Source organism: Mesoplodon densirostris, chromosome 2, assembly GCF_025265405.1.
Source record: "Mesoplodon densirostris isolate mMesDen1 chromosome 2, mMesDen1 primary haplotype, whole genome shotgun sequence".
Taxonomy (NCBI): domain Eukaryota; kingdom Metazoa; phylum Chordata; class Mammalia; order Artiodactyla; family Ziphiidae; genus Mesoplodon; species Mesoplodon densirostris.
Window position 1 is genome coordinate 161,562,414 of NC_082662.1, and position 15,572 is coordinate 161,577,985.

Below are 15,572 nucleotides of genomic sequence, written 5' to 3' on the forward strand. Positions count from 1 at the left end.
GGCACCATTTCATCAAGCAGCATTCCACAGTGTTGTATGTGATTAAGCATTTTTTCCATTGGCATACCAGCCTGAGATTTCCTCTTTATAGTGAGACATCCATTCAGGGCTGGAGTCCTCAAACCAGATAGACAAGTATCTTGGCCTGAACAACTCCAGATGCCTTGGCAATTCGCACTTAGGAAATTGGGAAAGTTACATAAAATCATACAGAAAGAAAAAAAGAAAGGAGAAATAAGTGAAACTTGTCTTGAAATTGAAACATGTTTTCAATGCAAGTTTAGAAGACTCAAATATAAGAGAACTAGCAATTACCAGACAATGGATTCCTTAAGATCAGAGGTCCTGTCATACTCCTGATTTCTCCATTGCCAAGTAAAGTGCCTGAAACACTGTAAGACTACACACACACACACTATATATATATATATATATAAATATATAGCATAATATATGATATTATAGCATAATATATAAATATATATTATATATATTATATATATTATATTATTATATATTATATAATATATTAATATATTAATATTATTATATATTATATATTATATTATTATTATATTATATTATATTATTATATATTATTATATATATTATATTATATATATTATCAATATATATCATATTAGTAAATTTATACAAATTGATTAGCTTAGGGGAATGGGATATTATGAGGTTTCTTCACCTGGTAATGTCTCTTTAGATGTATATATCAGCCTAGTCATTGCCTCCTTTATAAAACTTCCCCTTAACCCAAGTGAGGTCAGGTATTTTGTTCTTGTCCTATTACACACTTCTCCTCATATTGCTTTGTATATTTGTCTCTTTCCTTAGTTACCTTTAAAAACCAAACCAAACCAAAAGTGATAAGCAATTTGAAGATATGGACTGGTCCTTTTCTATTAGTACTTAAGTTCTTTACATACTTGGTACATAGAAGGCAGTCAATAATATTTCCTAAATGAGCAAGGGGGATAACATTCTTTTGCTATATTTTGGAATCATTTCATATAGAAAAACCAAAACCTTTCTTTACTCATGTAGATTCTCGGTGCCCAAACCAACCAATCTAGCCATGAGCCAGAGTATCTAATTTGGATGGTGTAAGACCAGTACTAAAAATGGAAAACCAGAACAGAGTGTCTCCCAGATTTCTGTATGAACACATGTCACAGTTGGGTGTTGAATACAGTGAATGCGCTGATTGTTCTCCACTGGTGGAGCTCGTGTGTGGTAGTTTGTCAAATGAGGAAAACAAGTTGAATCATAAAAGGAAAAATACCTCTCCCATCCCCATCTGCCAGGGCTACCCAAGGAAATCCAGGAGATTTGGGAGATGCTTAGTTTCAGGAATATTAAGACCCTTTTATTTAATTTGGTTGATAGGTGAGATATAGCTCTCTGGCGATCCATTTGATATTGGGCAAGATATGCTTTCATAGCAAATCCCTTTCATTACGACTTCTAGGGTGATGTTTGATGGTTTTAATTAGGAAGTGTTATGCCATGTTGCATAACGGAACATCTATTTTCAGTCCAGATTCCAAGCAGGAAGTAATCCTTCCCAGCAAAATGTGTTTAAGATGCTCCTTCCATGGCCGGGATACTGACACAATACTGGTTAGGCCAGAGAGGACAGCCCCCCACACCTCCCCAAGACAATGAGAAGCCACTCCCAGAGAGAACTCAGGCTAGACAGGGACATACAACCCCACACAGCCTTTCTCAAAGATTAGTGGTAAGGCAGGTACCTGGAACAGGAAGGCTTCCATGGAAATTTGTCAATAGACTTGTTGCTTAAAGACTGTACTTGATTCAGTAAAACATAGACAAACAATGAAGAATTTGGGAAGGGCTCCAAAAAAAATGGACATGCAAAAACAACACAGAACAAGAGAATTTAGGGTATAGAAGAGGATCCCCAAGTCGTGGAAAAAAACCATAATTTTAATTCAAACTGTTTCCTAGACCACCCTGGTTAGAGTTGTTATTAGTTCCTTAGAGAGAATGATCTGGAGATTGATATGTCTCCATATACCTTTTAGAATTTATTGTACATATAATATGTATATGTATGTAAATATATATTTATATATGTATGTATATATCTATTTATGCATAGAGCTTACACAATTCTCTTTACAGAGTAGGTGTTTATTAATCTTAACAGAGACTGTTGTTGCCTTCATAAAAGTCCAAGTTTAAAACCATATTTATGTATTACGTCTGTCTATTTTCTCTTACCTATCTATCATCCATTTATGTATGTATCTTCAGGCCACCTGGGCCTTATTTGTTCCAGCAACGAATACTCTGATATCTAGAGTAGGCAAAATCAGCTGTGTAGTGCTCCTGACTGAGTTCTGACACACTGAATATTTTGCACTGAATATGCCATGCCATACACTATCACAAGCATAAAGTCATGGTAAATAGTATATAAGGGGAACGTGGCAGGGACTGCAGACCTGATTTTGGAGGAATCCAATGTCTATCTAATGCTTTCTCACAGTACAGTGATTCAGTTATACATATATATACAAATATTTATTTTCTTCTTTTAACATTCTCTTCCATTATGGGTTATTACAAGATATTGAATATAGTTCCTTGTGCTTGGAATGTATTCTTCTGGAGATAAGCATGTCATCTTTTTAAAGATACATTCAGAAGGTTAAAATAATTAAACAGGATATTCCAGATCCTAATCTTAGTTAAGGGCAGAAGAAGGAACTGGATTTTATTTGGAACAGTTCCTTATTTAAATAAATATTTACTGAATTGAGCAAGCAGAGGCACTTCCATCTAAAATTTGGAGAGGAATCAGAAGGAACAAATCAGAAACACAGAGGAAATAGTCTGACTTTTCAGTGGTCAGTTTTAAATTCTGTGCTGGTGCGTATGCATTTCAGACATGATACAAGGGAAAAGTTGTAGGTAGAATGCATCACTCTTCTGGAGTCATTTTGCTGTTAGCCTATGCATCATAGCATCTAGGAGAGAGCCACAAAACGTTGTATTAAAAAATTATTCCCGTGTGACTCAGTGACTCCTTTCTTCAGAGATACATTATTGATCAAGATAAAATAGAGCCAAGTTAAGTCTGACAACTCAGTGAGAAATATTGCTACAATTAGTGTGGTACTAAAATAAAAACAAAAAAAGATGATTGGGTTAAAAGACAGTATCCCTGGGCTCAAGTCCCCACTCCACTGTTACCCAGCCATTAGTGGTGTGATACACCTCTCAACTTCTATTATCCTTTGCGTCCTCTTTCAGAAATGTGGATGTTCAATCTCTAGGCTTTTTCCCTAATTTAAAACATCTTTGATTCTCTCTTAGATTAGAAATTTTTTCTTCAAAATACTTTCATTTTACCTCCTTTTATTTAAATGAACTTCAGTTGAGTTACAACCTGTGGCAAATATTTAAAAAATCATTCTTTTCTAGAATTTCATAATTGATTCAGTCTTAACATCTCTCAAAAGGGTGGAGAAGAGAGAAACACTTAAGGAACATTTCTTATGAGCCAAAACTTCACATCTATTTCATTCTTGAAAAAGCTTTATGAAGTGGAAATTTTCTCCATTTACAAGGAAGGAAACAAAGGAGTCAAGTAAACATGCTGCAGGCCACTGAGCAGATAAGGGCTGGGCAACACCAGTCCCCCCTCTCAGGTCTGTCTGATTTAAAAGTCCATGTTCTTTCTAGAACATGATCCTGGCACTGTGTAAACAAAACAGGTAGGCATTCCATTTAACAGATGGAAAGACTGAGGTACAGAGAACTAGGGAACTTCCTCAATTTTGTAGTAAATTGGTATTTTTGGTGCCAGGAAGAAAACTCAAGGTTTTTGGAATAGAGTGTAAGCTCAGACTGGAAGACAGGGTGCAAGAATATATCTTGCAGTTTTGTATGATAACTTTATTTCTATTTGATGCCAGCATTGAATTTTCAGAGTTTTTAAATGGTGAGACATAAAAGAATTAAGCTTCTCGTATTGACATATTTTAAAAATTAAATTCTAGTAATACACTTGTTTTCTAGAGACCATCTCAGAATGAACACACTTTTTTTTCACACACACTGTATTTTATTTTTACAAGAGATAAACTGACACCAAGCATTGTAAATGGATGACCACAACAAAAGCAACAATGATTGCTATTACCAAACGCGAAACACACTCAGAATGAACACATTTTATACACTAGAAATTGATGAAATTATTTTTTCCAAACCATGCATCCCAGTCTCCCCAGCTCCCTGATGTACTGCCTCATGCATATATGATATTTGGAGTATGATAGGGCTTAATCTTGAACTTTATTTTTCCTTACAAACAGTGATTTTCTTATCTGGAATAATTTGTAATACTGCACAGTTCCATAGTTCCTCTTGCTTCAGGAAATAATTTTTTTCCCCCCTCTTAACTTCTCTTGTTTTTTTTTTGTATTTTGTCCTCTGTGTTTGGGTTGGCTTTTAGCCCTCTGTTCCTTTCAGTGCATTTGGCCTGGTGCCAAATGAGAAACAGCACTTAGCCTAGCAGTATCATTTTCCAACACACAGAATCAGAAGGAAAACCCCGCCTCTTACACCCACTACTAATTACCATAATACTACAAAACTGACTGTGCTCATCACTTGTGAATGTTTGCTTTCCACAGCTTTCATTCCTGCAAAGAATGAGTTTGAGCCACGTGGAGAATATGCCTTTAGGCCATACAAGTCCTCACGGAGCACAGAGACCATCCTGGAAGAAATGGCTACTCTACTCAACAATGGTTATTTTGCTATTGCTTTGCTCCTTCAGTACACTAATCTTCACTTTTCTTCCACTCAAGGTAAGGAGACAACAGTACCTAAGGTTGCTATTTATTATACTCCTTGTTTCTTTTATAAGTCTAGTTATTATCATTGTCACTCAGTATTGTTAGAGCTAGTTAGAAGAAAGAGTCATGTGGGTACAGATAATGTAAATATAATTCCAATTTTGTCACGGCAATATGGCTTTTGAGGCTTATCTAAGTGTTTAAGAGGAAAGGTAGTAGAAAATACTAAATGTTAGCTGCAGAACCAAGTTAGATGGAATCAATTAAATCAGTCAATTGACAGATGCCTGTGGAGTGTTTTCTCCCTTTCTGGAACTCTGCTCTTGGTGGAATAAGAAGATGTAAAACACAATGCTTACCCTCAAGGAATGGGGTGCAAGCTACACTCTTACTGAGGAAAAAGACACAAAAAGATAATAAAAGACAATAAGGTAAGTTACACATGGTTAGAATATCTTTGAGGAGGGAAATGGCACTGAACTAGGAGTGAGAAGATATGGATTCTATGTCTCTCAATAACTAGCTGTATGCATCTGAAAGGCATCTAATCTTTCTGGTTCTCAGTTTCTTCATCTGAAAAATGGTGGTAGGCAAATGGATTTGTTTATTATAATGTCCCTTCTAGCTATAAAATACAGTGATTAATAATTTAGCTAAGGACAATATAGAACATAAATGCTTTAGGAGGTCAAGAGGGGGTCAATGACTTTGGGCTAGGTTGATCAGGGAAGGCTTCATGGAGAAGAGGAAATACTTTCTTATTTGGGAGGGCCCTGATGCTTATCAGGAATTTCCCACTGAGCTCCAGTCCAATCTGTGGGTCTAGTGAAGGGAAGGGAGGTACATGAGATTCTTAGTAGAAATGTGACTGTTGACTACATAGCATTGACCAAAAAGAAAATAAGAAATTCTTTATTTAATTTAGGATTTAGCCAATTCCTGGGTACATCTAAAGATTCTGAGCCTTGCAAAGAATAAAGTAGTACATGCCCATCTCAGAAAGGGCTGTGATATGAAATCAGTGACTGTAGAAACATTTTTCTAAGGGGGATTGGTTAGTTAAAATTTCAAAGATATGGTTTTACTACTTCAGATATTTGAAAGCAATTGAGAAAAGATACAGGAGGAAGCAGTACATTATAGTTGCTGATGTTAACTTAGGGCAAGTATAGCTTTGGCCAAGTTTTTACACAGTAGCCCATTAATTTGTACACAAGTGAGTACAACAGAGGAATTTGTAATCACATCCCCACTGTCTCAGGAATGTATCAAGCAGAACTCTGAACTTTCTGGAACAGTGAAGCTTTGAGCAGAAAAAGAATTGTCAGGCATTCTGAGTGTTTAGATTTCTGAAGAAGGGGAAGGATGAGAATAGCAACAATTTAAATCTGGAAGTGCCTTTTCCTTCTGCAAACCTCACATCCTATTAGCCAGATGACTGTGAAGAACACAGGATATGTTCTAGGTGTCATCATTTCCTGTGTGTGACTGGGGAACCAGTGCCTGGGAGAGAAGGAAAGTGCCTTTCTCAAAGGCACACAACTGCTCTTGCAAAGGGAAGGAGGAGGGCTCATACTAGGATACCTCTTTCCAGAACTGAATTTGATCAATCCCCTGTGTTTGAACTCTGATTCCAGATTCTCTCTCCTAGACAATATGCAGCTTCTCAAGGAAAGGTTCTGCCTCTAAAGAAATAGCCCAGAGTTTGTACCAAATTTGGGGAAGTTTGAAAGGTTTTCAGGATATTGTCCTGACAGGATGCCAGGGAGGCTTATTTCCCATGGGAAAAGCCAATACCTGGCTGACAGTGGAATGATATTAGCTCCTGTATTCCACTTTCCACTTGCCTGCACTTCTTTTTCCCTATTGGCCACAGATTAGTATTTTTGGAAAAGGGACTGAATGGCTGGTGGGTGATGAGTCATTATGAGGTGGCCACTTCCACCTCCTCATAATGCTCCACAACCTCGGAGTTTACATTATTTTAGTCTCCACTCTGGTTTTTATATACAAAATCCCACTTTCCAGCCTCTCTAGGCACTAATTCAAAAAGTGTTAGACAGGAAGGTTGGCTCCTTCAAAATCAATCAACAGAAATTTCCTTGGGAGAATTCTTTTTTTCTTTTCTCCCCCTCTTCATTCAGAAGATGTTTCACTGAAAGAATCGGTTATGAGCCCAAGGAGTTGGTCCATCCCTAGATGAAAATAATCTCACAGAAATTGTCTCTAAGAAACCAAATGTCAGGAGAGTCCCCTGCTTCAATGAAATGAAGGCTACTTTCAAAAGGGAAAGTTGTGCTTGTACTTAAAAGCGGAGTAGGTTCTATTTCCAAATGATGATCTGATTAGAGTTGGTTTGGAGAAATAATTATTACGTTTCTTTATTAACCCAAGTATGTAAATCTGGGCTTAAATCACAATGGGGTTACAAGAACAACTGCTCCTTCTAAGCAAAAATAAATTAACTAAACTAAACTGAAAGTCCTATATGCTTCTTTATAAGTGGATACCCACCCCTTCCAAACGTCACCAAAATTAGAAATACAAACTGCTCCACAGAGCGGCAGGAGTGAGACTTCTGACTCAGGCTCTGTTTGGATCTTAGCCTGGCCTCTCATCAGCTGCATGACCTTGGGCTAGTTACATAATCCTTCTCCTTGTTGCCTCATCTGAAAATGTGTGTGTTGGTTATTTCACAGAGTTGTGGTAAGAATGAATGAGATAGTACAGTGCCTGACCCACGGTAGGCTCTCAGTGGATGGTAGCGATTCATGTTTACACCATTATTATTACTATTTATATATATATATTTTATATCTTTATTGGAGTATAATTGTTTTACAATGGTGTGTTAGTTTCTGCTTTATAACAAAGTGAATCAGTTATACATATACATATGTCCCCATATCTCTTCCCTCTTGTGTCTCCCTCCCTCCCACCCTCCCTATCCCACCCATCCATGTGGTCACAAAGCACTGAGCTGATCTCCCTGTGCTATGCGGCTGCTTCCCACTAGCTATCTATTTTACGTTTGGTAGTGTATATATGTCCATGCCACTCTCTCACTTTGTCACAGCTTACCCTTCCCCCTCCCCATATCCTCAAGTCCATTCTCTAGTAGGTCTGTGTCTTTATTCCTGTCTTACCCCTAGGTTCTTCATGACATTTTTTTTCTTATATTCCATATATATGTGTTTTAGCATATGGTATTTGTCTTTCTCTTTCTGACTTACTGCGCTCTGTATGACAGACTCTAGGTCCATCCACCTCACTACAAATAACTCAATTTTGTTTCTTTTTATGGCTGAGTAATATCCCATTGTATATATATGCCACATTTTCTTTATCCATTCATCCAATGTACAACATTATTATTAATAATAGCAAAAGCAATTGTAGGAATCCAGTGATTTATCTCCTAGAACAGTGACTTCCCAACCTTTTTGATTGCGCCTCTCTATCAACAAAATGTTCTTGAGTACAATCCCAATATATATGCTAATTTATTATAAGTTTTATACAAGTTCTAATACTCTGTATATTAAAAGATACACAATAGAAATTTATAAGGATGAACCAGATAATATGCTTAATGTTGTTTATCCACAGTGCAAAACCATTTTGCTTTTACCAAAATGTTATATTTATATAATATGAAAATATATAATATAAAGATTTCTAAAATAATTGAAATAATATTTTAGTAAAGTAATTTGATAAATGTGTTTCTTTTATTTTCTTTTTATAATCTTTTCTTTTTATAGTTTCTTTTATAATCTTAGTTTAATACTTTTTAATATAATAATTTGAAAGTTATAGTCTAGGTTAATTTACCTTACCTTGATTCATGGTTTTGACCGTCATAACTGAAAAATTACCTCATGAAGAAATATAGATCAAAATGGAAGAATGCATTTTTGAGTGTGCTTATCATGTTATGACACTAAATTTTAAATCCATCATTCAATAGTGCAAAGTTCTTTTTTTTTAATTAAAATAATATTGTCCCAAGTGGGGGCAGGGTGGTGGGATGAATTGGGAGATTAGGATTGACATATATGCACTAATATATATAAAATAGATAACTAGTAAGAACCTGCTGTATAAAAAAAAATTAAAAAAAAATATTGTCCCATCACTCCATTCATGATTTTTCTTCCTTCCTTAGACAACTTAAATTCCACGGTCTATAATTAAAATCCTTACCAAGGTGGCCTTTCCTTCGTAGGCTCCTTTGCGGGTTCTTTCTTATTTCCTGACCTCTAAACAGTGCAGTGCCCCAGTACTCCTGTCTGTCTGTACCCACTGACTTGATGCTCTTATACAGTCTCATATCTTTAAGCACCATATAGAAGCTGAAGACTCTTATTATCAGAACTTAAATTCCATCCTTACAGATCTAACTACTTTCTTGACACTCCTACCTGGATATCTAATAAGCATCACAAACTTGACATGTTTAAAAATGAACTCATGACTCTTTCCCCCAAAATTTACTCCTCTTAAATCTTGCTCATTTCAGTGATTAACAGTTTTATCTTTCTAATTACTCATGCCCCAAATCTTGGTGTCATCTTTGTCTCTTCTCATTTTCTTATCCATATCCATGTCAGGAACTCCTGTTGGCTCAATTTCCAATCACTCATCACCATCTCCACAGCTAGCACCTTGGTCAGAGGCATCAGGCTTTCTTGCATAGATGATTACACTGATCTCTTAGCTTGTCTCACTGCTTTTGCTCTTGTCACCCTTTAATTTATTCCTAGCATAGCAGCCAGAGAAATCCTATAAAAGAAAAATTGATATCATGTTTAAGCCCGAAAAGTCTCTTAAGCACTTTGCCACAAGGAAACAAATGAACTTTACATGTTACAAAATGTGTGGGTATACCGTACCTTACTACAAGTATCTTAAAGCCTTTAGTATTTAAATATCTGTATTTATAAAATCAACCACACTGGTGACTTCCTGTAGCATGTAAACTGTGGTATGTTGCAACAGTTTGAAACTGAGATCTCCTCAGGGTATTTCGGTCACTGTATATGAGGCATGATTGTCTGAATATTAAATAGTGGAGACATTATCAATCTGAAATGTAAATATTTCTATAGCTTAATTTGTTATTTAAAATAGAAATAGAAATTCTATTATTTTCTTCTCACATGCCAGTGGACCATCTTGTGAAGTCACCGGGATTCAGAGACTATTATTTATAGAAAATTTCTATAGCCCAAGAGGAGGAGAGTCTAAGATCAAATAGTTGTACTGTGGGTAAAGATTAGGTGGATAAAAGGAGTTCTTAACTTTTTCCTAGAAGACCCAAAAGGTAGCTGGGTAATGAAAGGTAAAGGAAGGCGCCAGCCATCTGTAAAGGAAAGCTGAGAGATCCAAAACAAGGGGGAGGGAGGGATTTTTTTTTATGTGGCTAGGGAAAAGAAGTTGGCTTCAGGAATCAGAGGCTCTAAATAAATCAATCAAGAAAGTTGTGACACTGTCATCATCCTGACCAATTCTTCTTCTTCCCCTACAGACTGCCAATGGGCCCTGTATAGCAAAGTTTGGTGAGTAACATGTCTCATATACCTCCTTTTTTACTTTTCTTAGTATTTGATGCAAAAGGCAAGCTCCAGTATTAAGAAAGCATGCATTCTATTTTAGTCATCCTTCAGCTACTGTTTATAACTGCTTATCTTGTGCCAAGCAGTTGTCTAGGAGCTGAGGCTTCAGAGGTATACCAGATGGATGGACAAGCCCATGCCCTGATGAAGACTACATTCAAGGTCACATCTCTGGGCAGAAATGAATAGCACTCCCATAGGCCTGGGAATCTGAGATCCAGGAATCTACTTTTAATTCTGTGCTTTAATAAGCACAAGTTTCAGATTTCTACAACCTTTCCCGGTGACAAACTCCAAGTCATTCTCACATTTCACATACTGCTAGCATCCAGTAGAGTGAGTACAGGGTGCGATTTTTGTTTCTAAGTATATACATGAGAAATGAGAGTTAGGGGAATGGTCACTTCTCTGCTCGTTTCTCTTCTCCTCTTAGCTCCTGAGTCACTTTCCTTTATAGTGACCTGTTACTTGCTTAGAAAACACACTAAAGTTTACAGTCGTCCTAAGCCTTAGGGTATTTTTTAGAATACATACAAAATTGAAATGAATACATTTTGGGTTGTTTACTGGTTTAAGGTCAAACACCCATTTTCAGCTGACAGCAGAATATTTCTAGAGTTAACTTCAACTCCTGTTTTCCTATACAGTGCAAACAGCCAGGCTTCCTTGCTTTGTGGAAATTAGGGAGTCTCTTTTTACTTATCTCTGCCTTTGTGATTTGTTTTGTTTTTCTAGTGAATGGAGTGAAACTCCTCATGATATGTTGAAATTTTCTTTTGATGTGGTAAAAGTTGAGAACCTCAAGTGATGCTAAGATGGTCTTTAAGTGTCCCCCATCACAGAATTAAATATAAGAACCAGTGACACTTCTTCCTGGTGACTTGCCTATGGTCAATTACATGGTCAAGCAGGAAGAAATTTACTGGGCTCTGGGCTCATTGGAGATACAGGGAGACTTTGCTTCTTGCTTTAATGATCTTTCCTTCATTCTCCTTCAGAATCTACCCTCAGAGCCTTATATCTGACATTTATATACAAATAAGAATTTGTCAATATGTTATCTCTTCTAGGGTACTTTTTTTTTTAAAATCAAGGTTTCTAATTATGTGACAAAGGCTTTTCCTCCATAACAAAAATTATGGAGAATTAGAGAACAGGCCAGATAAATGTTTTGGGAGGTAAGAGCACATCCTGGGATTCTGAAGTCACACCTCTGTGTAAAACAATTAACATTAGGAAAATATGTAAATTCCATATATTCCTATGAAAATAAACAAGTCTTGACCCTTTCCCCATCCCCTTTGACAGCAATAAACCAGGGATACTTATATTTAAACAGTCAAATAATTTCCACTTATAAACTCATTAATTTACCAGTAGCTATTTTGGGAGGGTTTGGATAAAGATATCCCAAGTGTATCTTGAATGATATATACCCATAAAGTGCCATAATTTAGACACAGTGCACCTAATTCAGGAACACAGTTGTATCATTCAATCAAGATATATTTATTGAGCACATACTGGTACCAGGAATTCTTTTTGGTGCTGAAGATATAGCAATGGACAAAACAGAGAAGTACTTGTTCTCAAAGACATTATATTCAAGTGGGTATAAGACAGACAATAAACAAATGAACAATTTATAATAGGCTAGATGGTGACACCTTCTATGAAGAAAACTAAAGGTAAAGGGAGAGAGTGACAGGAGAGTGCTATATTTTATACAGATTGATGAGAAGATCTCATTGATAAAGTGATATATAGTAAATAGTATTTACACAGAGAAAGGCAAATATGCATCCTGCACTGCCAACTTTGGTCATCACCATCCTGGCGGGTGATCCCTCTCTTCCTTCCTCCTTTCTTCCCTTTCACAAATATTGATCGACAAGAGATGAAGTGCCACCCTAAAACTTAACCCATGTCCCTATTCTAAATGTTTTTCCTTAGAACTCCCCAAGCAAGAGATACACTTAGGAGCTGCAATTTCTCTAAAACAAGGAGTAGGTAGATACTTAAAATATTAAAATTGTGGTTGGAGAGAACTTGTATAGACCAGGTAAAGAAACATCCTGTAAGTAGGAAAGAACTACAATTAGGAAGAAGATGAAATAATTAAATAACTATGCTTTCCTTTTTTTTCTCTCTCTCTCCCCTGCCTTTCTTGTAAATATCTTATAGGACCATTACCTTCAAAATGGCAAATGCCCTCTCCTGAGCCTTCTTGTGTGAATAAGACAGCTGATTGGAGGCTGAAAATACTTCAGAATGGTTTGTATTTAATTTACGGCCAAGTGGCTCCCAATACAGCCTACAAGGGGCGAGCTCCTTTTGAGGTGCTGCTACGTAAGAATGAAGACCCCATACAAGCTCTAACGAACAACTCTACAATCCAGAACATAGGAGGGGCTTATGAATTCCATGCTGGAGATGTAATAGACTTGATATTCAACGCTGAACATCAGGTTCTAAAAAATAACACATACTGGGGGATCTATTTGCTAGCAAATCCCCAGTTCATCTCCTAGAGACTCGATTTGGTCTCCTCTGTCCTCTTCAGCACATGCAGAGATGCCAGTGGGTAGGATGGAGGAGGAAGATTCTCAGTGCCTACAGTTCATCTGGGCATACAGATCAACACAAACAGAACTCCTCTGCATGTGGATTTTCATTTCTTAGGCCTGTCTGGATAAGACTCAGAGGGAGGACCAAAGACACTTGGTTACCCTTGATGTTAGGTCAAAAAAGGCACTTTACTAGCTCATGATAAAATGAATACAGGTGGCTAGAGGACAGACTGACTCTTCTCAAAGTGTCTTTGTCTAACCCTTGAATCCCTGGGTGGAAAAATGAAGTCTTAGTCCCATGGGAGCCTTATCTGGTATGAAAAAAGATCCAGGGCAGTAGCCTGGCCTTGTTCTCATACTCTTGGACCGTGGATTTCTTGACTTCATTCTTCCCATATTCCTATCTTCTGAGACCCTCCTAATAAAAAGTAGTCAGACTTGGAGGGTGGCCACAGATAGGCCAGCAATACACCACTTTAGATTTGATGGCATTAGAGGATAAAGAACACTCTTGAGAACTGTTGGGACAGAGGCACAGGTGGCATTGGAATGGAACGCACTTTATTCGGGAACTTTCCTTGATTTTACCATACTCAGGACGCAGGGTGCTTTGTAAAACCAGCTGGTCAAAAGGGTCATTCTGAACCTTCACATAGGGCTTCAAGAGAACTTGTGTATGTGTCTAAACATTGTCAATAGTAAAGAAAGAGTAATCATTACTAATCATAAGATTTACCCCAGAAATGGATATTACCAGTACTGTATTTTGTCATGTAATGATTTCATATTTTTAGCTAGCTCTGCACAGTTTGCAAAGTGCTTTCATATATCACATGACAATTCTATGAAGTTAATGCAGCAGAAGTTAATGGAGCAGGTATTTTTGGCACAGTTTTAACAATGAGAATTTGGAGCCAGATGGAATATAGGTAACTTGTTTCAACCCAGAGAACTAGTGATTAACAAGGGGCCCTGGGCTTCCCACTGTATCACACTGTTTTATCTCTAGGGTTGGTATTTCTGCTATCATATTAGAAGTCTATAAAGTTTAGCAGATTTGATTTTTCAGGCGGTATATTCCCTTTCAGCCCAAGGTAGGTAGAGTGAAGCTACACCAATTCTTTCCTTTCTCAGCAAACTTCTTTTCCTTTCCTTGCCTGGAGCAGGGAGCACAGGGTGTTGTTCAGGACTGACTTCAACCAAATTCCCTTCCTCACTTTGAAGAGCCTGTCTTGGTCAAATGTGTTAACTTCCAAAAAGAATGAATAGCACTCAATTCAATGACAGTCTGCTAAAGTTTTGGACTCTGCGAAATTAACTAGCTGCTTATGGGTTCTTGTTGAAAGGTATGTAATGTGATTACATGATAATCCAATTTAAAATATTTATGCATATTTGTAAAAGTCTACATTGTTAATTAATAGTAATCACCGTATAAAGCTAATTTAAAAATATTTGTATTGTGTGCAAGAAAAACTGCCTGGGAGCAGACTAAGCCTGAGGCCACGGTGCTTCTTAGTAATTTTTTTTTAAAAGACATCTGCTGAGTAGCTTAGGGCCAAAGGCTTGGATGCCTGGTTCCTCTTGCATTTGTATATTTTCTCAGGAAATTAAAGTTATATGACATATATTTATGGAAACTTGGTGATATTGATTGTTGTTGAGTTATAAGCAGCAGTGTGCTGGACTGGGCCAGTACTAGTTCATAAGAAGTGATTGTTAAATTTTCACAAATTGCACAATCTGGTTGTTAAATACAGTCATCCTTGAAATTGGTCATGGTGGGACTATTTATACCATGGGAACTGGAAAATGCTACAAATCAGGGCTTTTCTTTTTGGAAAACCCATTCACCAGCACACCACTGCTTGTAAAACTCTCCTTCTTAATAACTCCTCTTGGCTTCTGCGTCATTCCTGGGACAATCAAGGCAGACAAGGGAGAAAGTGAAATTGTCATACTCCTAGCAAAAGCCCCACATATCAGTGATTTCTCAGGGCAAGCAGAGGTCTCTGCAGTTGCAACCAGAAAGACAGCTACCGACAGATGACCTTTAAATTTCCCTAGTGTTGTAATTTCAGGTTTCGCTTTCAATGTATACTGTTTCCTTGTTTCTTCAAATAGTTGTTTACATTTTAAACCTATAATAAAGTATATGTTGGTAAGTCATCTGTAGCTGATTTATCTGTGGGTTGTCAGACTAGAGTTTTTGATCCAGAGAATAGAGGGTGCATCAAAGAAATTCTGGCCCATATGAAACACTGCTTTTTAAATTTATTTTTAGAAGTTTTTAAATTGAGGTATAGTTGATTTACAATGTTATATTAGTTTTAGGTGTACAACATAGTGATTCAAAATTTTTATATACTCCATTTAAAGTTATTATAAAATATTGGTTATATTCCCTGTGCTGTACAATATATCCTTGTAGCTTATTTTATACATAGTAGTTTGTACCTTGTAGCTTATTTATTTTATACATAGTAGTTTGTACCTCTTAATCCCCTACCCCTATCTTGCTCCTCCACCTTCTCCCC

The 15,572-nt window shown here is 36.8% G+C and overlaps 1 protein-coding gene and 1 long non-coding RNA gene across 2 annotated transcripts in view; one reads left to right on the plus strand and one right to left on the minus strand.

The window, feature by feature from the left end:
* Nucleotides 1-4,652: 4,652 nt before the first annotated feature.
* TNFSF18 (TNF superfamily member 18) lies at nucleotides 4,653-15,109 on the plus strand. Its single transcript, XM_060091248.1, has 3 exons — nucleotides 4,653-4,859; nucleotides 10,378-10,408; nucleotides 12,650-15,109. The coding sequence occupies exons 1-3, from the start codon at nucleotides 4,701-4,703 to the stop codon at nucleotides 12,994-12,996; spliced, it is 537 nt and encodes a 178-aa protein (XP_059947231.1). The 5' UTR covers nucleotides 4,653-4,700; the 3' UTR covers nucleotides 12,997-15,109.
* The window catches only part of LOC132484567 (uncharacterized), a 270,284-nt gene continuing 262,516 nt past the window's right edge, over nucleotides 7,805-15,572 (minus strand). Inside the window, exon 3 of the long non-coding RNA XR_009531226.1 lies at nucleotides 7,805-9,632. This is a non-coding gene — a long non-coding RNA (uncharacterized LOC132484567). The remainder of the gene's footprint in view (nucleotides 9,633-15,572) is intronic.